At 35.9% G+C, this 25763-nt stretch overlaps 1 protein-coding gene across 1 annotated transcript in view; it reads right to left on the bottom strand.

Moving 5' to 3' along the window:
- Window positions 1-923: 923 nt before the first annotated feature.
- The window catches only part of LOC128217627 (uncharacterized), a 29432-nt gene continuing 4592 nt past the window's right edge, over window positions 924-25763 (bottom strand). Inside the window, exons 5-24 of the mRNA XM_052924892.1 lie at window positions 25507-25679; window positions 24721-24816; window positions 24028-24287; window positions 22231-22579; window positions 21488-21649; window positions 20045-20159; window positions 17024-17251; window positions 16576-16753; window positions 15811-16039; window positions 15184-15317; window positions 14336-14454; window positions 13495-13598; window positions 11618-11711; window positions 10574-10688; window positions 9853-10017; window positions 9119-9220; window positions 8379-8560; window positions 7586-7728; window positions 6504-6842; window positions 924-6198 (exon numbers count right to left, since the gene is read on the bottom strand). Coding sequence (XP_052780852.1) covers window positions 3968-6198; window positions 6504-6842; window positions 7586-7728; window positions 8379-8560; window positions 9119-9220; window positions 9853-10017; window positions 10574-10688; window positions 11618-11711; window positions 13495-13598; window positions 14336-14454; window positions 15184-15317; window positions 15811-16039; window positions 16576-16753; window positions 17024-17251; window positions 20045-20159; window positions 21488-21649; window positions 22231-22579; window positions 24028-24287; window positions 24721-24816; window positions 25507-25679 — 5518 coding nt within the window. The 3' untranslated portion in view covers window positions 924-3967. The remainder of the gene's footprint in view (window positions 6199-6503; window positions 6843-7585; window positions 7729-8378; window positions 8561-9118; window positions 9221-9852; window positions 10018-10573; window positions 10689-11617; window positions 11712-13494; window positions 13599-14335; window positions 14455-15183; window positions 15318-15810; window positions 16040-16575; window positions 16754-17023; window positions 17252-20044; window positions 20160-21487; window positions 21650-22230; window positions 22580-24027; window positions 24288-24720; window positions 24817-25506; window positions 25680-25763) is intronic.

Here is a 25763-nt window from a genome sequence, read left to right as displayed (position 1 = left end):
ACAGTCCAGACATGAGTACCTATACTCTAAAATATGTCCATACAAGAGAAAGTTGCAGTCCAGACATGAGTACCTATACTCTAAAATATGTCCATACAAGAGAAAGTTGCAGTCCAGACATGATTACCTATACTCTAAAATATGTCCATACAAGAGAAAGTTACAGTCCAGACATGAGTACCTATACTCTAAAATATGTCCATACAAGAGAAAGTTGCAGTCCAGACATGATTACCTATACCCTAAAATATGTCCATACAAGAGAAAGTTACAGTCCAGACATGACCACCTATACTCTAAAATATGTCCATACAAGAGAAAGTTATAGTCCAGACATGATTACCAATTGGTCTGGTCCATCCTTGTCTTTATATGCCGGATTCCATAGTAAAGAAACACTAAGTCGTGATACGAGAAATTGAGACAAACGCATGGACAGACATTCCAACATTTCTTTATGTGGTTTTCATTTCTTTAAAAACAGCCTTTTAACACGTATTTTATGTGGGTTTTCAATAAATAACGTAACAAATTAAACTCAATACCCTAAAGTCAGTGGACACCTCTCCTTAACACCCCTACATTGGCCCGGGCAGGCGGTGCAAATTTAATATGCCCACCTTCGGGGGTGTTAACAAAAAAAGATTTTAGACGTCCCTTCCAATTTCTTTTGGGCATGAAACCTGAAACAAACATTTTATTTTTTACGCTAATGAACATTTGAAACCAACTTTTTGCATAGAGCCGAGCTGTTGCTTCTTGAAAGAAACAAGAAAGTTACTACCTGGTTGCCAAAGGGAAGTGATGTCATCATGGGAAGTGATGTCACCAATCATAGTTACTTTTATACTTTGAAAATATTGTATTTAAAGTCTTAAATAAAAATGAGATTTTAAAACAAAGAACAGAATATTGACATGTTTGATGACATTTTATTTTATATTTACAAATGTTATGAATACAACAAAATTACTAAGATGGTAAGGTGGAGAAATTATGCATATTGATAGAAGCACATATGAATGTTGTGAACAGAAACACTACAGGAATACAATGTTTTGTCATACTTCAACTAGGTATTATGGCAACATCTAAATTCAACAAAATAATATGACTAGCATAAAATTGTTCAAGTCTATCTATTTATTTTTTCATCTTTTTTATATAACCTTACAGGGATAAAATGTACACAAGTATATAAAAATATCCTCAGTGGCAAATTCATAATTTAGGGAATACAATAAATTGGAATCAAATGCACACAAGAATATAGAAATTTTCCAAGTAATAACTTTCTACTTGAGCTTGAAAATCAGACATGTAAATGAATGATTTTCAAAAATAATTATAGAGACAATTTCATTAAATCTTCGATTTTCTTTATCGACACCGATTCATGTTAAAATGGAAAGATTTGTTTCATTCCAGATCATTCGGCACATCAAGAGTAGCCTTATGGGTAAAACTTAGAAGCCCCCATTTTAATGAGAATCGTAAGGCTTAAGATTGTAAATTTCCACCTGTAACCCTCTTTTGGACGTAAACTGCTTCAGTAAAAATATAGTATAGATTCTGCTTGTAACCTAATCGGTGTCCCGAAGCACTCTTGAGCAGCGTAAGGTTCAAGCCCAAGATAACTTGATGAAACAAAACCTAGAAACATGTTTTGGTTGCTAAATTTATAAGATTTCGAAGACAATTATTGACAATCCCTGATGCCTAAATCAACAACCTCCAATTTGATGAGTTATTTTAAGTTAGATCATCAAAAACATTGACTTTGTTTTTAAGGCCCTTCCTTAGTATTATGAACAAGTTCTACTGACAAGATTTTTTTTATATTATACTGAATTCAAAGGGAACCATATGTTTAAAAAAGGGCAAAGGGAAATAATAATTACAATAATACAAGTGTGTGCAGTTGTCTACCTTAAAAAAAACCTGATGCTAGAAGGGCTGCAGCATTTCAAGGGCCATAAACAAGACTTGCATATCGCATACACAAGACATGCATATCGCATACACAAGACATGCATATCGCATACACAAGACATGCATATCTCATACACAAGACATGCATATCGCATACACAAGACATGCATATTGCATACACAAGACATGCATATCTCATACACAAGACATGCATATTGCATACACAAGACATGCATATCGCATACACAAGACTTGCATATCGCATACACAAGACATGCATATTGCACACACAAGACTTGGGGCCAGAAGAGCTAATTAAATGGGTTGTGAAAGTGCATAAATGGGCTTTATACATGTTTCGTACAAAACTAGAAAACAAAAGATGTTTATAATTAACAAAACAATAAAATACTGACAACATGACTTCAAGTTACTAATATAGAAACTCATAAAAAAACACACAAACATATTCACTTATAAAAATATACACTAAACATTTGAACATAAAAACAGAGTCACAAAATTAATATCAAAAATCAAATACATGCACATTCAATGAAAAAAAAAAAATGATACAATAAAAAAACTATTCTACGAAATTATTTTTTCTGTAATACAAAACTAAGCTGACCATTGGTGCAACAAAATAAAATTGTAGCGTGGCCTTGCAATTAAATCATCAGCAGAAAGCTCTAAGAATGGCTCAAACTGAATTTACCCCAACCATTATGGTGTAACTTCAGGTCAGCAGGCTTTAAATCAACAAGTAATATGAAGATCCAATTGCAATTGAGCCCCCACCCCCACCTAAAACAGCCTTCTTTAACATTGTTCTCTTATTGAACGTGAAAATACAATAATTCCATTCATCAAATTAGTTCCTATTTATAGTTCCTTTTTTTATAACAGAAGATTCATTATCATGATTAATAATCAACAAAAAAGGCATAAAAGGCCGAATTCCATTGAGAAAACATTTAAAATGTAATATTCAATAGTATAAAAGTCAAAGAACACAACACAGAAAGTCTATTGCACATGCATACTATCATTAATATGTACAAATGTATGTATTGTATTATAAACATCACCTAGGAGTTATCACTAATCTACGCTTACACAACAATGAAACCTAAAACAGGATACAGTCATAATATTCATGCCTATTGTTAAAATTCATTGTCGGTCACCCAGGTGCTTTCTTCCATTACACTTCATACATACTGTGGGAGATTTGACAGACAAACACTCGTTTATATGAATATGAATAAGGCAGGGGAGGACATTCTTCTTCCAATGAAATCACTTGTTATATTCAAATACTTTTCAACAACCCTGTGTTGTTAGTTGTCTCCACAGGCGAGTGGTCTAAGTAATTGTTTTAAAATATGTAGTGATGTGGCAACACAGTTTAATTTTATTCTGTTTCTACGGGAAAACATAAGGTGTGTCTGTACATATTTCAGCACTGGTTCCTTGTGGAATCAATAAAACTGCCCCATTTATTATTTGTGATTATTAGATTTTCCTAGCCAAATCACCCACAGTATAAAAGAAATCATAGCGCAGTTGTGTGTCTTTAGCAGTATCTGACTATGGTTTAAGTATACAAGCACATTTATTGCTAAAACAAAATGACAGAAAATGTAAATATAAGTGCAAATAAACAGTACAAATAACAAGCATGTAAAATACATAATTTGTTAACAACTGTTTCCCAGTGTCAGATCATACACATAATTACTTGTCTTTTAAGGCAATTCCAATGTGTTTCACTTTAACTCACATGGGAGCCTTTTTAAAGAGTCTCCATGGTCAGTATCACTCAAAGATAACTGCTTTTAAACCTAGTCACACTAGATTCTGTTCACCAATTCAGTGTAATAAAAAATGAAACTGGCAATAATTAAAAGGTTTTTGGATTTCAGTACATTTCATTAATATCGTAACAGAAAATGATTCACAACCTAAAACTTTAAAAACATATATTCTACAATGAGGTGTCAAACAGTATTTCAATTTCATGAATCCAATTTCAATTTCCCATTCCGGGCTGATAATTACTGTCTGTTTGATTTCCCACGGGCATTCCTACTGTAGAACTCCCTGCATTTTGCCCCATTTGAGTCCCTTGGGGAATGTTTCCTGTTGGGTGCCCCATTCCTGCTTGATTTCCATACTGAGGTTGAAACGGCATTGGATAGTATGGCATTGGTGCCATCATAGGGGGGTACGGATAGGGGGCAAAGGTGGGATACGGGAACATTCCCGGTTGCATCATTCCCCCCATTGGATACATGGACCCTCCTGGGAAATTCCCTTGTTGGGACATGTTCATGTTTGGCTGATTGCCAAAATTAGAATTCCTGTTGAACTGGTTGTTCCCGAAATTAGGGTAGAAACCTTGATTCTGTTGTGAGAACATGTCAAAGTTCATCTGTCCCTGTTGTTGTTGTAATTGTCCACCCGTGATGTTATTTGCCATAATTGGTGTGGAACTACTATCTGCGTCTATGTTGACAGAGGGATTACCCTGATCAGAGGATTCCCCAGAGCTACCTTGACTGTTTTCATCCAATGCGGACAAGAAGTTTTCATCCGTTTCCGTCAACTCTGACAAGAAACTTGAATTATTGTGAATACCACTCATTGTAAAGTCACCCATATTCTGGCTATGAGGTGTAGCACTATTCTGATCTGCTTGGCTCATAGCTGTTCCAGAACTCATTCCTGAATTACCGATTCCAGAATTCATGCTTGCATTACTAATTCCAGAAATTGTGTTTGAAATACGAGCTCCAGAACTCATGCTTGAATTACCAATGTTCATACTCTGGTGTCCAAGTCCAGGCAAGTTACTGTTGTTCATATTCATTCTTTGGTTATCAATGTAAGCTGGTCCACCAAATCCTCCGTAGATATTCTGATTATTTGAGAACCCTTGTCCTTGGTTCTGCATCATTGGCTGGTTCACTGAACCTTGACCTTGAGGCAACATTTGATTCTTATTCTGACTGGACACAGTATGTGAATTATCAGGCAATCCAGGGTTGAAGAATCCAGCATTACTATTACTATTATTAGATGGCAAATTTGATTGGTTCATAGACTCTGTGTTCATTGGCTGAACTGTGTTAGACTGGAACTGATTGCCACCAGAAAACTGTGACATAGACTGGTTATTCTGCATTCCATGACTCCACAGATTTTGACCACATTGACCATCGCCTCCAAAGTTAGAACCATCACCCATACTTGCAAGACTAGCACTAGAGCCAGACAATTTCATTTGGTGCAGATCAATCTCTGATGGTCGCATGGGTAGAATTCCTTGGTGTGCCAAGTTACTCTGAGGGGGTACCATTTGACCAAAATGCTCATTCTGCACATCTGGCGACTGTGTTCCAGACATGCTCGAGTCTGAGGGACTATTCGACAATGAGAACTTTGGAGTACCAACTCGTTTCATCCCTGGCATTTCAGTACCAGAAGGAGGTTTTCCACCCTTTGATCCTTTATTCATATCCTTTGCTTTAGATTTTGCCGAACTCTTTCTCTGACCCTTTTCTGCTTTAGCCTTTACTGCTGCTGTAGGAGTTTTGTTGAATTGTTGAGGAAGCTTCAAAGCCTTCATATCAATTGGTGGCAAATTCCATGCTGCGTCTGTGCTCTGCTGAGTTTCCATCTTTGGTTTGGAGTCGGCGTATTCAGATTTCTGCACCAATTGCTTCAACTCACTTTCTGGTTTAACCTCATTCACTTTAGGTTTCAACTCAGCAGTGGCTGGCTTAACTTCCATTGGCTCTGGCTTATCATGAGAAGCTGCTTGCTTGTTAGCAATAACATTAGCACTTTCATAAGGGGCTGCAATAGTTTTTGCATTCACATTGACATTCTGTATGGCATTTTGCACCTTGGGTTGTACGTTTTTGATAACCGTCGTCCCTCCTGAGAAAGCAGGACTTTTTGAGATGATTTTCTTATCTCCGCTGGCAAGATTTTGAAGAGTTGTAAGGGAACTAACTTTGGCCATACCACCAGTTGCGCTACTGGTATTGGTATTTGGTGCAACAATTCGGATCTTGGCAGCACTTTGAAGGGCAGAGCTGACTTTTTGTGACTGTGCAGCTATTGTAGCAATTTGAGTGGCTGAAGTCGGGGAAGGTTTTACGGTGACTGTAGACGTGCCAGACCCAGTTCTGTTTATGGTCACAGGTATGATAGTTCTGACCTGACCTGGTCCTTGTCTTATGATTGTTAAGGGTTCTGAAAAGAATATTAATTACCATGATTCATTATCAGAATTACATCAGAAATTAACAGTAAAATGACTACTAATCGGCTTAACATTAAAACTTTTTGTTTTATTACAATAAACCCTTTAACATTTAATTATTTATCCTTTTATTCTATAAATGTTTTCTTAAAAAATCCTCCTTACAAAGGAAAACCATTTGTCCAGACACATATGAATTATTCTTTAAAAGGATAAATTAACATTTGACACAATATAAACATTAATTTAAACTTTTGCTCCATTGAATGGGAAATGTGAATCTATGTCTACTTACTTGTGGTAGTGCCAAGACTAGGCCGTATGTTAGGCCTTATCACTGTCACACCAGTCGTAGTTTTCCCCGAAGACTGAGCGCTAACAGTCGTTGTCATTGTTGGCCTAACAATTGTTACTCCTCCTGTACTGAGGTTTGATCCCGTGTTTGCGAGAGTATCCAAAGGTGAGTTAGAGTTTGGTTGTGGCTTTGATCGTACAGCAAAGATTTTGCCGTCGGGTGTGCGGATGTAGACGCCTTTCGGAGTTCGTATAACGAGGACCTGTTGACCTGCTGGGATTTTCTTGGGTTCAGAGGTGCCTGCCTCTGTGGTGGTGTTGGTACCCGGTAGAACAATTTCTGCAGAGGAAAGATGATTTTCAACAAATCTCATTTGACCTCAGAATTTCACAACAATCCGAAAAACCCACAGAACGTTACAATATTGGAGACCATTAAGATTATCTTTTAATGATATAATAAAAAACCATATGTTCAAGAATACTTAGGATTTAAGGTAAAATAAACCTTGCACAACAATCATAAATTCCCATAAAAGGTTAAGATTTTGACTAAAAATCATGTTGTTATGACTATATTGTTCTTGACCTTTACTTAATTCCTTTCTCTATTTTCTAAGGGAGGATACAACATTAACTTATATTTTCCGAGATGGCGGACACAGATAAAGCTTTTATTCTGTTCAACAAAATTTAGGATTCAAAGCCATTTACTTTTCAAAATATACTCTACATGTATAGTAGACAGCATTTATCCTAAAAAAAAATCTACAAGGGCAGAATGATTTGGAATAAAAGCACAAATTACTAACTCATTAAAATCTAACAGCTCATAATTGTCAATCCTTTAAAATAGCCTTGGATTTGTTTGAGTATGAGGCATCAATGCCAAAAGATGGATTTAGGGGCTAAGACCATTAATCATTACTTCAAGCTACTTTCAACTATTTTTTTATGCCAATGTATGAGCAAAAAAACGATCTTTACATCTGTACAACAGTCTGAAATAAAATGCTCTCCATCCTGAACATAACTGCTGAAAAACACATTAAAAAAAACTGCACACACACACACAATACACACCTGTTGTTGTAAGAACCTGGTGAACTGAAACCCCAGGCTTAAGAACCGTCGGCGCGGCAACAATCTTGGGTCTCATCGGGACTGGCGTGGATACCATCGGCTTAACACTAGCGATGGGTCTCTGGACCATGCCACCTCTGCCCCTGGGGATTAAATGGTATTGTTTAAGCTTATGCAGGTAGTTGAGTTTTATACATGCATACCAGTGGTTTTTAGAAAATTATCAGCGCAATAACAAGAGCTGTCCTAAGATAGCCCACTCGACTGTGTCGCTTTGTCTTAGAAATTAATAAACACTGTGATGTGACAAAACCAGATTTTCAGTGATTGAAAGAACTTCAGGCTTTGTTGTGATATTCAGTTTCAACTGATTTTTTTTTTTACCTTGACTCTAGGTGCCCCAAACACAATCACATTGAAGTCCTCCTTAAGCTCTTCCTACATACCAAATTTGGTCACAATATGTCAACCCTAACTTAAGTTGTTTAAGTACTGAATGGTTATCTATTTTATGTAACAGTGACCCTAGGGGCTTAAAACACACAAACACACAAAAATGTCTTGAGGTTAACACCCTTACAAAAGGATGTCTTTCGCCCAATATCAGGGTGAACCATACTCATTGAAAATGCCTGGGTGTTAAAAACCCTTTCACCAAAACTCTTATCTAGACCTCTGAAAAGCCCAGCCCCAATACAAGGGCCGACTATTCAAAATATCTAAAGTTAAATCACTAAAAAATATCATTTATTTTTTCATGATTTTCTTAAATCTAAACACTCAAAAATCAAACCTGATTGTTCCTTGATAAGCCCCAGCCCCAGCCCTGGGGTAGTATGCCGAATATGAGGGTCGACTATATGAAACATTTAGACGCTTCTCCATCACGTAGCTCTGCTTTGCAAGACGCTTTTCCTTCATGGTCAGTTTCAACTCTTTGCGGTCGATAAGCAAGGATTCGTGTGTAAATGGTTTCTGTAATGAAATTACTATTTTTTAAACTCTTTTTCATTTACATGCAGGAAGATTTCTATAATGTCTGTTTCTTATCTCTCTTTGCCACAAGCAATATATTTATTATATTTGATATTTAAGATGCTAATCTCTTAAATATTATATTTTGCAAAACTGCTTTTAGGGGGTGCATGCGAAAATCGTCAGTTCTCAAATATCTTATAAATACAACAGAAATGTATTTATACAAAAACTCAAGTTGTCCTGTTAGTGCAGTGGTAAGCGCACTCCTCTTCTCACTAAGGCTACTCGGGTTCGATTCCCTGACTAGGCGCATGTGAGTTTTGTTAGTGGCCACCAAGCTGGACAAGTGGGTTTTCTCCAGGTACTCTGGTTTCCCCCACAACACAAGACCACACTCTCGCGCAACATCGTTCCCACTAAGTACAACTTATTAAAACTTTCTCCACATTCTTTGTAAAATATGTAATGTTTAATATAACTCTTGTTAAGATAAATGTCAAGTCAGAGGAGCAAGAAGTATATTCAGAATAACAAATGAAAACCCAAGATACATACAGAGGTAAGCCAGTGTCCCTGATTATGGAGCATGTTACACAGGCAAGTGTCTGATGCATACTCTGAGAGATCCGAGAAATCCACCTGATCAAACTCCTTGTTCTGAAATAGATACATAAATGTTAAAACAAAGATGTAAGCCAGTGTCCGTGGTTATTGAGAATGTTACACAGGCAAATATCTGTTGCAAACTGGTCTTGCAGGTTCAGCTCATCTACAACAAAGGCTGACTCACTAGTTTGTCCACATGTTCCTTCATAACACATACTTCTTTACCTGGTTTGCTGGTTCAATTCATTCACAACAAGGGCTGACTCACCTCATGGACCATTAATTTGTCCACATCTTAGTTCTTAAACTGGTTTTGCGGGTTCAATGCATTCACAACAAGGCCTGACTCACCTCATGGACCATTAATTTGTCCACATCTTAGTTCTTAAACTGGTTTTGCGGGTTCAATTCATTCACAACAAGGGCTGACTCACCTCATGGACCATTAATTTGTCCACATCTTAGTTCTTAAACTGGTTTTGCGGGTTCAATTCATTCACAACAAGGGCTGACTCACCTCATGGACCATTAATTTGTCCACATCTTAGTTCTTAAACTGGTTTTGCGAGTTCAACTCATCAACAACAAGGGCTGCCTCACCTGCCAGACCACTAGTTTGTCCACATCTTACTTCTTAAACTGGTTTTGCGGGTTCAACTCAACTAAAACAAGGGCTGACTCACCTCATGGACCATGAGTTTGTCCACATGTTCCTTCTTAAACTGGTTTTGCGGGTTCAACTCATCAACAACACGGTCTGCCATGCCCTGTTTGTTGACTTGACGATCATAGATCTTCTTTTCCATTGTGTTTTCTGTCACAAGACGATAGATGTAGCTTGGCTTTAGCTGTAAGTTGACATATAGAGGATATCATTTTTATTAACTAATTTCTTTTGGTTTGAGCATGATGAAAGAATCACTCTCTGGTCTGTTTCCTGGGTAGAAACCAGTAATGGTGTCCATTTTAGAGGCCATGAAAATATACCCAGGTTGGGATTGAAACTATGACCTCTTTGGTGGGAGGCAGACATCTACTACTTTCTCAACCCCTTTGGCCATTCAATATGTAATTTATTAAACAATTTTTCCAAAACTATTTCACAATAACAAACCTTAGCAAGGTTTAATCAATTTTTCTTAACAAGATTAATAATAAATATAACAATGAGCATGAATGTGGTATTCTTTTTGAAATTTAACTATTTACAGTACTAAAAACATAAACCATTGCTGTATAGAATGCCAATTTACAACACTATTAATTTTTGCTGTAACATAAAGTTATTTTACTAGTTTAATATGAAAATTAAATTATTTCATGATAGCAACCTCATTTCGGATATTAACCTCATTTTGGATATTAAATATTTGACATCACACTTCAACCAATGGTTTTACTTACCTGTCCAAATCTATAAACTCTACAAATAGCTTGACAATCGTGACAAGGATTCCATGAAGCATCCACGACCACTACACGATTGGCAGCAACTAGGTTAATACCAAGAGAGCCCGCTCTGAAATTGTTGAATACTTATGTCATATATGATGAGTATTAGTGCAATTTTGGTCTATACATTGTAATGAAGGTTTAGCCCTCCTTATTAAACTTGGGTAAAATCAAACACATATCACTCCTGCCCCTAAAAAAATGTGACATAAATCAATTGTTTTGGGCATGTATCAGCTGTAGCGATTTTTAGTAACAGAAGGTATTTTCCTGCTTTTTATAGGTGAATTTTGAAATATCTACATTGTGGTAATTTGGCCAAACAACATGTTGTTTTTTTCAGAAATTTTGTTTCAAATAAATATTAAAAGGACATACCGATTTAACATGTGGTTAAAACGAGATGGTGGCATATCAATAATACTCACATTGTACATTGTTAAGGTAACTAAAGTGCTATCTTATCAATGATCATCAGACAATAACATCTTAAGATCAAGATGTTGATTAAAGAACAGGTTACCAACTTTATTGAACATTATCAAAATAACAAAATCAAATAAAAAAAATGTAAAAATTGACCAATAAGCGATCATACGACAATTGCCTAAATAAGATGAGCCCCAATAAGTACTATAAATAGATAAATAGCGATAAGACTTTGAAAACATAACTGACAGAAATCCATTTCAATAACAGAGATGTGATTAACTGAAACCATTTCATTGGGGGTCAAAGGGGGTGAAGCACTCTGGTTAAAAAGCTAAACTGGCTTTTTGAGGGCTCTCCTAACTTCAAATATTTGAAGCAATCTGGAGTGTCAATACTGACAACAGAATTATCAACCATAAGCAACCAGTTAAATTTTGTTTATCCGTTTTCCATAGGAATGGGTAATTATTATCTTTTGGTCCTTGGAGCTATTAGACTCGCAGAAATCAGCAGACAAATCACATCTCTGAATAAAGCTGGTATTTCCAATTGATGATTTATTACCTGGTAGACAGCAAAAAGAGCCATTTGTTTGTTTCGCTGTTGAAAGAGTTTATCAGTTTTTCTCGCTCTGTGCTTGAAGTACTTCCATCCAATCCTGAAATAACATTAGAATTCAATCTATTCCTGGTTAACAAGTTTGTACAGTGGAAACTCACTAAACCGGACAAGGTCCGGACTGGGCAAAATTTCCGGTTTAGTGAGGGTTCCGGTTTAGTGAGGATTTGATGTACGGAGTAAGTTTACTCAAAATATTAACTGAGTTAAACTTTAAAGGCTTTTGTCCTGTAGGGACAGTTCAATTCTCCGACGTTTAGACGGAGGTTGAGACATGATTAAAGCACTTGCAAAAGTGATAAGCATAATTAAACATTTCTGCGTTTTTATAATCATCTTTTTTCCAAGTCTTGAAATAAAACAACTCGCGTAATTTAATGCTTGATCAGTATGTTTGATAGTTTAATTAACGCACCGCTCTAATTTGATTCAATCATAGAAGTCTTTAGATAAAACAACCCTTCAAAATGATCACTAAATAACCATTTCTAGTTCTTTATTTTCAGCAACACACAAATTAATGTTTCAATCAATTTTCTTTTCACAAGTTTGATTATCGTTTGATTATCGTGCGACAGTCAATCCACAGCGCAATCATCATTATCGATTATCGAGTTAACACAATATCGCAGGTGTAATATTTAACGACCCACCGGCTGTCAAAACAAAGTGACACGCGATTCGCGAATTCCTAATACACAAAATTATTTTGACATGCTTGAACAAATAAACGTCCGGTTTTGTGAGGTAAAATTACGTTGACAAGTAACAAATTTTCTCGATTTTTTGTCCGGTATCCGGAATTCCGGGGTTCCGGTTTTATAGGGATTTTTAAACTTTGAAAATAGAAGGGAAAAATCGGGACTCTGAAAAAAGTCCGGCATCCCGAGGATTCCGGTTTTGTGGAGATCCGGTTTAGTGAGTTTCCACTGTGTAACTTTTTTATAAGAAAGATAAATTTCAAACAGAGACAAATTGTTTGAATAGTTTGCAAAGTAAAAAGTGCATGATTTGTTTACAGATAAGAAATATTAGCAATATTCTGGTGCCATTTTTGTTTTGTTGTTGTTTAATTTCATCAACCAATGTTGTGTCCCTTCAAAGCTGCACTCTCACAGCTTTACAGTTTTAACAACTTCATTAGTTTTTGTCTTGGAACGAGCAATTTGTGAGTAAATATCTGCATATCAGTCATAATAGACCTCTGACAACAGATCAGATCGCAGATTTTCATATTTCCATTCAAAAATTAATGTTTTACGGCTAAAAGCGTTACTAACGGTTTAAGAAAAATGCATAAAAAATTAGTTATTGAACTTAAATATAAAAGTCTGCAATCTATTTTTTTGTCAGCAGTCTTATTTTACTGGTTCACATGCATTTATCGCATATATTGGCCCGTCAAAGACAAAAAAAAAAAGTGGTCAAAACATTCAATCTGTGGCAGTACAGCTTTAAGGCCAAAAACATCTGTCTGAAAAACTTTTGATAAAATACTAACAATTATCTATCCCATCAAAATCTTTGAAATGATACCCAAATCAAAAGGTCACCAGGTATTCAATATACACATTATTGAACATATATTACTTAAAATGTCAGATATTTTTCATTCCAACTTTAGTTTTAGTAAAAACTTACACTATACATCTGTAGTTGAATTAAGCACAAGCCCACAGGCCCTGCACTGGTATTATACATTCAAGACATTTTTATGTACAAATATTTATATAGCAGTGATTGTAAAAAAATGTGATGCCAAGCACAAGTGTCAAATTTTAGGCTTGTTCATCCTTAGGTCTAATTTTGATGAATATACATACTGAAGTAATTCTTGTTCCTACACCATAGTTCATCCAATTCTGGCCTGGGAACTTTGTACTTGGAAAGAAACTCCTCGATCAGGTTAAGAGTAAACAAGCTCTGGCTGTAAAATATAAGAAAGGTCATGGAATATACTGTTCTGCACATATACTTGAATACACAATAGCTGGTCTTGTTATGACCTAGGCATTTAGTATTTGAGTGGAAAGAAACTCTTCTATCGAGTTCAAAGTGTACAAATTTTGGCTTTTAAATTGTGAAACAATTCTGACAGTAAATTTCCATCAAAATATCATATTAAGATGAGAAAATGCCGGATTGCCCAAAAAATGAAATTTTCTCACATTTGGCTCATAAACCATAACCTCACACATGCTGTTAATTTTTTTCTTACTTTTAGATAAGATTTTTTAATGTAAACACATACTTTATACTTTTTAACAGTTGACATTTGACAGACTACCCTGTCATATATATATATATATATATTCACAACAGTTAAACCATAAGATATTTACTAGTTTCATAATAACCCTTGACAAGGAATTGCATGCTAACTTGGACTCTTTATATTCATTTGTTAAACTAAGTAGGTATTTATTGACATATGCTGCATCACATCTATTGATGGCTTGCAAAATTATTTCACTCAGAGAACGTTTAATTTTAAAGATATTTGAATGAACTCCTTCAAATAAGGATTAACTCTTAGGGAATGTTCCTGAATACACTTAATGAAATCAGTAATGCATATCTAAGGATAAAGACTTAAAAAGTACTGCTTGCATATTGAGCATTAACCACCGTCCCAATTAGCTCATTCAAATCATTGGCACCCACCTGAACACAAGTATTTTGTCTCCCATCTGTAGTGACTCTGAGATGAGGTTGAATAGTATGATCATCTTCCCTCCATTCTCCAACATACCAGGGACATAGTCCTTGAAAATTTCATTGGCCTGAAATGAACATATAATTTAAGACATACAGAATATCAATGTAACAAAGAACAAGGAGAAGCCATGAGAGATATGTGTTATAAAGAGTAGCCAGAGAGAAAGGTGTAACAAAGAGTAGCCAGAGAGATAGGTGTAATAAAGAGTAGCTAGATATAAAAAAGAGTAGCCAGAGTCGAAATTAGCACAAGCCCGCAAGCCCTGCACTGGTAAAATGTCTTCCGGGCTTGCTCAATTCTGAATATTATATGGCAGGGCTTGTTCATAAATATGATTCCATGCAATAGTATAAGAATTCGGGCTTGTTCATCCAAAAGTCTTATTTCGATGACTGGATAGGTGTAATAAAGAGTAGCTAGATATAACAAAGAGTAGCAAGAGAGATAGGTGTACAAATGAATAGCCAGAGATAACAAAGAGTAGCCAGAGAGATAGGTTGATAAAGAGTAGCCAACCAGATTGGTGTAAGAAAGAGTAGCCAGAGATAACAGAGAGTGGCCAGAGAAATAGGTGTTACAAAATAGCCGGCAAGATAGGTGAGACAGAGAAGCCAGAGAGGTAGGTGTAAGAGAACGAGTAGCCAGCCAGACAGGTGAAACAGAGAAGCCAGAGAGAAAGGTGTAACAAAGTAGCCAGAGATATAGGTGTTACAAAGAAGCAAAACTTATTTGGCATTTTGCAAACATATATCCAAATATTGGAATGTATTTAATCTATAAATAGCATACATACCCAGTCATATGTAATTGTAGGTTCAGATGATCTTCCAAAATTGGGTAATGGCATTGGTCCAACCATGTTTGCCACAGTAGGGACTCCTGGTGCTGGTACTGTGGGCCCAAGTGGCGCTACAGGAGTTGAGGGACCTTGAAAGTACAAAAGAACCAACTAGGGTTATGCTCATCACCTTCCAACTGCTGAACTTAAGCATATAAAACCTTTTTGTTTTTGTACAAAGATTTTTTTTATTTCGCTCATAGTACTTTACACTAATAACTAGACGGCCAACTGTACCAAAGTACAACAATCCTTATTATAGGACACCAAGTTTGGTGATAAGTGGTTGTACCTAAAGCTAATTCAGAGAGCAAACATTGTGAAAATTCAAGGGTCATAACTATGGAGTGTCTGAGGCAATATGGCCGATTAACAAACTTCTCCCAGATAGTATGCCCATACACATTCTAACCAAATTTGGTGATGATTGAACAAAGGCTTCTCATGTTATTGAGCAGACAAAATACCGGAGGCAATGAACTATTCTCAACAGGCATATAAAAACTGTTTGATGACAGTTATATTAAACTCCAAATAAGATATCACTAGAATACATTCAGAAATGGAATTATTCCAACTTACCTGCCACTGCACCTGGTGTTCCTTGCGACCCAAAGCTACCAGTAGTATCTGAGGCTGGACTAGCCACCATAGGGGTAAGGGGGTTGGGCGTGGCCGGAGGGGTCTCCTTCTTGCCCTTACCCCCTGCCCGCCCCCCTTTCTTCTTGGGCTCTCCCGTCTCAATGTCAAGGTCATTATCATCTAGACTCTTCTTCATGCAGTTGTAGAGAATGTCAGGATGGTTCCATATCTAGAAATACATGTGAAGAATGATTCTAATGGTTTTATGATAAAAATAGAAGTAACCATGAAGTTTGAACAATGTAATAAATGAATTTATGGATGCCAGAGTAAAAAGCCTTGTTATATATGTACTTTATGGTGTCTGGCAAAATGTGAATAAGTTTACCTTTAAATATATAAATCTTAAAATGCTTTATGGGTTATAACCAACATTAACATGTTTTACAACAACAAAGCAGATAACGAGACAAGGCTATAAAAACACATTGATATTTTTCTTAGAAAAAACACCCCAGAACAGCCAATAAACTGATATTAAGGGCTATTCCATACAGGGGAGGGAAATTATTTGAATAGTATATGGGTGGGTGTCTTTTATGCTAATTGGGACCCAAAAAGGGTAAATATGCTTCTGTAGGGAGGTTGCATAATTGTAAAGTGCCTTCCCCCTGGGGGTTATAACTTATATGTATAAATGAAATGACTCTAATGCATGTTCTATTGCTTGGATATGTTAAGGTCAAAATCTTTAATCCGTCTTACCTTGCAACAGACAGAGAAAGCCTTGAGAGGGTTGTTATTAACCCATCCATTAGACTCAGAGTCTGTCACGGACTCCATGAATTTATCATAGAGCTTCTGCTGTATGGGCGACATGCGGATCTTGAAAACATACTCTTCCTTTGGAGGTAGAGCGGCTTGAAGTACTGTGTGGCCTCGTCTGAAATAGTTTTATACATATATTTTTATTTCTTATTCATTATTTGTAATGCTACAAAGTAAACTTAACATGTTTTTCTGAGCAAATACAGAAATGGTTTAAAAAGAATATTGCCACTACTACAGCAACAACTTCCTAAAGTATATGATGTACTAGAAATAGGCGCCTTTGATTTTTGTGTTGACATCCTTTCCAGGTAATACAAGTATAAATACCATTCCATATTTAACCATTTAAAATTCATTGGAGCAGCACTGAACACAAGCTTACCTTTGCACAAATCCTTCCAGCAGACTATGCAACACATGGGCCCTATATCTCATTAGCCGCATATCCTGCGGAGTACTGTCCACACACTGCCCATTCATGATTGGCCGCTCAAACATGTTACAGAACTCCGTCTTATTTCCGAGGAAATTTGGGCGGACAAAATCCACCATGCACCAGTATTCTATCAGGTTGTTTTGTAGTGGGTAACCAGTTAGCACTATTCTTCTCCTGAAAAATAAATGTACAAGTTAAAGAATGTTTTGGAGGAACAAAACAAATATGGCAATAACGTTTCACTATCTTTCATAAAAGAACAATGCATCAGGTATGAAAACATGCCTAGAATTTTAAGCCCAAAAATTTAGTTTTAGGATCCTGGGATTCTGGCTCAAAGCAGGGTAAAGGGGCTTAGACCTCTCTTGAATTTGTTTAAAACATTTTAATGCAAATGTCCAACGGAACAACATTATAATTGTATGTGAGTCTGAAATTTAAAGACATCCAGACCTGTGTCCACTGATATCTCGGGTTTAAGTTTGAGACCTTGGGCTCTGAGAAGTGAATTTAAAATCATACAAGAGATGTCACAGAGACAGCGCGCTCGACTATTCCGCCGCTATTCGGTGTATGGATTGAAATGTTTTGGCCAAACATGCATGGATCACTTTAAGATTAAATTTCAATTCAATACATGATGTGTTGAGATATTTACATAAATTGAATTGGAAAATATTTGAGGTGGTACGCAAACTTTAATGTTAATTCTAAGTCGAAAATGGGCATAATTCTGTCAAAATGCTCGATACGGTGAACTCCTCCTGTGTACAGGTTGGGGGCATGATGGTGAACAAGCGTGCAAAGTTTCAAAGCCATATGTCAATGGACTTTGAAAATATTTGAGGTGGTACGCAAACTTTAATGTAAATTCTAAGTCGAAAAAGGAGCATAATTCTGTCAAAATGCTTAATACAGTTATCTCCTCCGGTGTACAGATTGGGGGCATGATGGTGAACAAGCGTGGGAAGTTTCAAAGCCAGATGTCAACGGACTTTGAAAATATTTGAAGAGGTACGCAAACTTTAACGTAAATTCAAAGTAAAAGAAGGGGCATAATTTTATCAAAATGCTTGATAGAGTTACCTCCTCCTGTGTACAGGTTGGGGACATGATGGTGAAGAAGTGTGCAAAGTTTCAAAGCCATATGTCTATAGACTTTGAAATTATTTGAGGGGTACGCAAACTTTAACGTAAATTCTAAGTCGCAAAAGGGGCATTATTTTGTCAAAATGCTTGATAGCAGGGCTTCTAAAAACGGGTAATTTGCCGTTCTTGACCGTTTTTGATCAGATCAAACCAGACCGATTTCAGTTTCAAAAAGTGGAAAAAAAACGGTCCAAAATTTTCTCATTTTTTTATAATTTCGGTCCAAAAAGTCAGTAAAAATGGAAGAAATTGTAATACCGGTACACAAACATTCTTGGGTCATTCACACATTCAAAATTATCCACAATAAAAGTGTCCTAGTTACCACCAGACCAATGCGACCAGTTGCTTTTCCCGCAACGGTGAACACTGGATATCTGTTAATTAGCAGTCGTTTGCAATCGGTTCAATCACGAATACTGGTAGGTCGCAGAAGACACAATTAAACAAATTATGTGTTAATTATGTGCTTGCATTAAGTGTTAAAATCAGTCCATATTTTCATATGGCAATATGCCATGTTGTTGTCAATCAGTGCATGATATATCCCATTGTTGATTACCAAACTGTTAAATTTAAATTGTAATAAAGAAGCATTGCTGGTTAAAATGGTTTTTAAGATAAATGCAATTGTCATTGTTAATCCGCGAAAGCATTAAAATTCCGAATTAATTAACCTAGTCATATAGGATATCAACAGCAACACGCTTGATTAACTACAGAGTCTGAAAGCTGAGTGGGCCGCTTACGTCATTTCAATTCACAGTAATGAAAAATTTGTTGTCTATATCAAACTTAATGCCCCGATTATAAATCTAGACATATATTATTATTTCAAGATTATCAGTTAAACGTTGACCCACTGTAGAAGAATTAAGCAAATAAATCATAATACTGTTTCACTTTTTGTTGTCTGACCGCTTCTCGCCGACCGCAGTTAATTACGATCGCAGTCGTTCTTGTTAGAAACGCCGCAGAACTTGATGAGAATTTCATTTGAATTAAGCTTGTATAAATGACTATCTAAATCGGCTATGATGGCTCTAGAGCCCTCTTACAATTTGCCACATCAAGAAAAAATTACGCGAAAATGTGTGACATTTCTATATAATCAGACTTTTAAACAAGTCTTTCTTTTTTCGGGGCGGGGGGGGGGGGGGGGGGGGGGGGGGTCAATGGGTCTGGACCAATTCCAGTTCCAAACTTTGAGAAGCCCTGCTTGATAGAGTTACCTCCTCCTGTGTACAGGTTGGGGGCATGATGGTGAACAAGTGTTCAAAGTTTCAATGCCAGATGTCAATGGACTTTTAAAATATTTGAGGTGGTACAAAACTCTTACAAAAACTTTAACGTAAGTGGTTACGCCGACACCGAAGCAGACGCTCGGGTGACTAGGATAGCTCTCCTTATTCTTCGAATAGTCGAGCTAAAAATGTTTTAAATATATCATGAATGAAAGAAAAAATAAAAAGTGTCTGATCATTTTAACCGTTTAATTGAAACAGATGCAGCAATTTCTAGCATTATTGCTCAAGCAAGAAAACCAGAATAAGCCTCAAAACATGTGTGTGTATGGGTCCTGAACATTATCCTCCATGATGCATCATCAATAACAGTAAATTTTTCTCTGTAAAGGACATAAATTTAAAATCATTTAAGCCACTAGAAATTTGTGTTACAAGCATGTTAGTTTTGGCTTTGATTAACATTTTACATGATAATGACCATAACAATACTAGTGTTATGTAAACACTTTGACTGTTTGATGAAGAATCAAACAAAAACAATATGTTTTATGGTATGCATAATTATACTTGCTTTGTTTTAATCTGTTTAAGTGACACAGAGATTCCAGCGTGAGAATTCTTGATCCTGTGTCCTTCGTCACACACAACCAGATCTGGGCCAGGGTTGACCAGGGCCTCATGGATATCTAAAACACAGGCAACAGCATATGGAAAATAAACAAAAAATGGATATGCAAAACATAAATATCAGGACACGATGCACCATTGTTTGTAAAGCAGCTTTCAATAAATAAATAAATAAATATAAATTAAACGAAAATATCTAGTTGATATTGGACTGAATTCAAAAATGTACTTTATGACATCATTGTTAATTTCAAACGTGAACTATTGGATTATGCGATCACATATCTAAATCAAAACAATTTCAGGTGAAAAAGCTTTAGAAGTGCAGCAGATTTCAATTTGACTTCCAGTACAGTAACATTTTAAAAGTAAACAACATCAGTAATTTTTTTGGAATTATTTTTACCGCCTTGCAAATTGGGAAAAAAAGTTGAATTTGGGAAAAATACAAAAATCAGGCAAATAGCTAATGTAATGGCAATTATACATTTTTTAAATTTTTTATGCATTCATAGTGCTGTGAAAAACATTTGAAGTCTTGTCAAGATTGTGTTAATATTTCAAGAAATTCAATGAAAAAAATGGACAGCTAGAGGGCAGTAAATTGCACCAAAAAAAAATCACTGAACATAATGACAACAACGTTCTGAACAATGGACCCAATATCATACAGGAATCTTTACCACTGGGTTGAAGTGAGTACCAGTGTCCATTATGACAATCAATAAGAAAGTTGTTCAGATATTACCTACACAACCAGACCAAATCTCCCACTTAGTGATATAAAAAGAATTTTAGATACTAAAGAAATGTAATGCATCCCTTTAATATCATTCTTAACATAATGTTTAAACTGTTTACAACATGCAACACAATTTTCTTTCAGTTCCAAAAGGGAATTCAACTAGAAAAATAACATAACTAAACGATTGACCATTTAACCTTTATCTAGAGAAAATAACTCTTTTTTAATGCAACCATGTTAAGCTTACATCCTAACTTTTTACTACTGATTGACTTGAAAAGGGGCACAATGAAGGTATCACTTGAGATAGAAGTGACTGCAATTCACAGTCAAATCCAGACATTGGAAGACATGAAGAAACAGAGAGAGATACAAGAGACCTTTTGGTTCTTCTTTAACGTGATCGGTATAAAGCAATGATACATGGGATAGAACTTTCCTGGGTCAAACCAGTACTGAGTACATCATCTTCCCAGTACTGCTCTTTAAATGCCCAGAACTAGACAAGAGAGCTACTGGTACTTTTAAACCTAAGACCTTTCACACCATAAGCGACCGCTCTACCAATGAGCTATTGGGGCGGTAAATTCTTTACAAATGATGGACATTAAATAAGGCATGCCAAAAAAAAAAAGCCCATACTCATCAACAGGTTCTTATCCCGATCTTCGGCCTCGACATCAATAACATCAGATCCAACTTTCTTCTTCCCCTTGCTCTTCTGTAAATGTACCTTCTTGCTGGAGAGTAGCCGATACATCTCATAGCCAAGCAACAGCACACCCCCAGTCTTGTACCATTCACCTGGAATTGGAAATATTTTTATTGGTATAACAAATTACTAAAAGGAGTAATAAATTCAAAAATAACTTTCTTTAACAGTGAGTAAATACCAATGTTATTTATTTATATCAATGTGCATTTTATGTTGAGGTGATCTCAAGTATAAACATTAAATATTTATTGTCAACATTTCTTCTTTACTCTATACATGTCTAATGTAATGAAAATTAAATAAAGTAGATACTAGTTATATCCGGATGACTAGCAAACAATTTAATCCTGTCACTTGCATACAAATCATTTCCTGTCAGTTGGTAATGTGACCAATTCTGCAGACTACTTTAGAAATACATAGAGGATATTTGCGGTATTTATTTCCTTTAAACAAAACATCTAAACTAAAACAACAGTGCCAACCAAAAAGCTCCAATTGTGTTATTTCACACATTTTCTTTCCTTCCAATTAACATTGAGTTAATAGGTCAGATTATGAGTCAATGATTGTAATTTTTTCGAATAAAGTTGCCAAAGTATATGTGAGTGCAAAAAAAATGATTTTATTGAAATTATGTTCCATGTATTTTGTTCAAATAGGTACTTACTAACAACTTTTGCTCTCGCAGGTGTATTCTTGTAAATATCATTCAATAGGTAGGTACGATATGGACGGGGGTCAGTTTCGGATTCAGGTAGGTTATATTTCTCACAAGTCTCCTTATCCGGGACCCACATATTGAATTCGGCTAACCAGTTAGCGAGAGTGTTTATGGGCACAATAACCATGACCGATTTTGCACCAGTGTGACGGAGAAATATGTCGATAAAACCGACCATCTGGATTGTTTTCCCGAGACCCATGCTGTGTGCGAGGATACAGCCGAAGCCAGAACTTGTCTTGAATCTGTTGATGCATTCAACCAAATTGTCGTACAGGAATCGCACTCCACCGATCTGTGGAAAAAACAACAACTCTTAGTCATGAAGTTCTCCACAAGCATTTGATTACTCATTTTCACACATTTTTACAGGTTAAGGCAGTCTAACAGTTTGTTCATTGCTGTTGCCTTGTTTCACAATGGTGTGATAACAGTGAATTTAGCGTCCAGGTAAGTGTGAAAACTGGAAAGAATTTATATTAGCAATAGATATAAAATAAATTGACAAATAAGATTTAAAAATATTTTAATTTTTAATTTGCAATTATATTTCAATAACCCTGAAGGAAAAACTCATAATCAACGTTATAGAGTCCAATCTATATACAGGAAGTAGTCAGGGGTTATCACTTTCTCAAGCAAGGGGTGGTATTCGACTACATCCAAAATAAATAAGAAGTATATTTACTCCTAATTTTTAGAAACTTGTTTTCAAAAAAATATGAAAAAATAATAATCATGAAATCACTATTTGTGCTGATGTTATGGATGGTTGTGTATGTTTCTAATTGTATGCCAATCTTCAATTATTATGAACTAAAGAGCTTGAAGCATTTTAAGGTTTTCCTAATTTGAAGCGTTTATGCATTCGATTTTCCAAAGGCCTCTTCCCAATTTGTCTGAACCCCCCCCCCCCCCTGATTCCTGTAAAGCTCTGTGACATTTGGCTCATTACTTTTTGAGTAATGACATGAAAATACATGCTCTATAGGCTATTTTCTTAACTAAGGCAGGGGTTATAACTCTACACCTATTAAGCTAAGCAAAACATACAAAACCCAGGTGCACAACATCCCTGTTTTGTGACTATGCCTAATGAATTGTTGGAGATACTGATAAACAAGATTGCATTATCTATAGTTATGGGCCATAACTCTTCCCTTTACTTTGTGCAGCCACACAAAACTACAAGGGCTTGTCTCAAAAATCGACGGTGTTGTTTCTAACGGTATGTCAATCTTACATTTGAATAAATGAGCATGAGCATTCAACACAGGGAAAAAGCCCTGATAGTAATATCATCTGATTATTGCAGTAATTTCCCTATGTTGATGATCACAATCATACTAAAAGGCCTGGCGATATATAAATACAGTACAATTGAGTGATTTTGAACTTGAAAAGATTGAATTAACATTTGAGTATTGTGTATAAGGGCTATTCCAGTCAAACATATAACCCCCGGGGAAAGACAATTATTTGAAAAGTATATGGGTGGGTGTCTTTTTTGGCTAATTTGGACCCCGAAAGGGTAAATTTGCTTCTGTAGGGGGCGGCATAATATAGAAGTGCCCACACCTTCGGGTTTTAAGCTTATCAAGAATAGCCCTTAGACACAAACACTACAAAATTTAGAAAATTAAAGCGGCTTAAGATGTTTGAAAAGGATAGATTTACAGATTCTATCAATTTGTTCTAGGTTGATTAAACTAAAATATACAATAATAATTCATGATCACAAACCTGATGAGGTTTTATACACTTTGCAACCAAAGGTGAGAGGTAGATATCTGGATCGGATGTTGGATGCCCGACGTTAACGAGAACCCTCCCATGCTCGTCCGGCACGTTATACTGGTCGTTGATGTGACTCCCGCTATTATTCACATCCTCAGCCTCAGCAAAATCTTCATCACTAGCATCTTCACCCTCGTCCTCATCTTCATCACGGACCATAACAACATCATCGTCATCCTCGCCACTACTGATGTCAATTACGCCTTCTGTAAGGACAAAAGTTTTCATTAGAAATATTTGGTCAATTTTATAAAACTTATTATGATTTAAAAACTAAAAAAAGTTGATTTTGTTATGATTTTCCTATAAACAATCAAAGCATTTCATTAAAAAGAACTTAACTGTCTTTTACCTATTTCATACAAACTGTGATGAAACTAAGCCCTGAAAGACACTTTCAAGTTGTTTAGAAAAGTTAACAGCCATCAGGCCATCTCAGAACGGCAATGCTTGGATTGACTCATATTTGCTGCTTTGGACTCACATGGAAATCGATGAACAAAATAAGAATTCAGATCAAACGGATAGATAAATAAACATTTTTCACAAAAAAGTACGAAAAATAAGGGGCTTTAACAAGAAGTATAAACAAATAGGTATTTCTGAAAACAGCCCGCATTGCTAAATTAACTTTCTTACCTTTCCTAGGTTTAATAAAATCGTCTATAGGTTCTTCCTTAATTTCAACCTTGGACATGACATGATCAGCAGTCTTCTCTGCTTCCTCTTCCGCAGCTGTACAAACAAAAAGGAACCAGTTATTTGGAATATCAAACTATCTAAACAATACCGGTGTTGAGTGAAAATACATACACATTAAGAATTGACATGATGCCAAAACACCGGGATCAACCAGGTTATTCATATTTGTTCAATCAATGCAGAGATGTTTTACAAAACATAAGAGAAAACAAATCAGTCCAATAAACAAACACTATCATATAAGGATTTAATAAAGTGATAAGTTTAGAATATTATTTTGAATTCACTCTGAACGAGAAAGATTCTTTAACTTGCATGTTCATTTATATTTTAACAATTTTACTTTCAATATATAGTTACAGCATGTATGTTTTACATGTAAAAAAACTCAATTAGGCGTAAATTAAAAGTTTGTTCGGCATCCTGACTGATGAACAAAAATATCCATGACCTGAAAGTCTTTTAAGTCTCTGGCTCCGCTGGTGATATTTTCTTTTTCACATTTTATAACATAAATAAGGGGTAACACAGTAGCTAAAACAACAACAACGAAACTAGAAACACCTTATAATGTGGGTAGCGAAAGGTGTAACATTTCCATTATTGGCCATTCTCATTAATCACACTTACATTAAAGAACCAGCAAAAGGTCAAACTAAATATTTATATTGTATGTGAGACCGTACATTTCCATTACTAGGCGCAAGCATCCAGAAAACTTACACTGGAGAAGTGATTTCAACTGACTGTCCTTTTCTTTCTTCGGTTCTCTCTCTGTCTGTAGCAGTGCTGCTAGCTGCTGTCTCTTCAACTCCTGTAGTCGTCGTTGACGGTCCAACTCAGCATTCTGGGCATCTAGCGTCTCCTTGTCGAGATTTGATTCTGTTAAGATTTTCCTGTAAACAAACAAAGCATTTCGTAACAAAAGAACTTTAATTCACATGGACGCTGCAGTGCCTTCATGTACATGTAAACTCATT

The sequence above is a fragment of the Mya arenaria genome, chromosome 14, assembly GCF_026914265.1.
Source record: "Mya arenaria isolate MELC-2E11 chromosome 14, ASM2691426v1".
NCBI classification, from domain to species: Eukaryota; Metazoa; Mollusca; class Bivalvia; order Myida; family Myidae; genus Mya; species Mya arenaria.
This window is presented reverse-complemented; position numbering and strand designations above follow the sequence as displayed.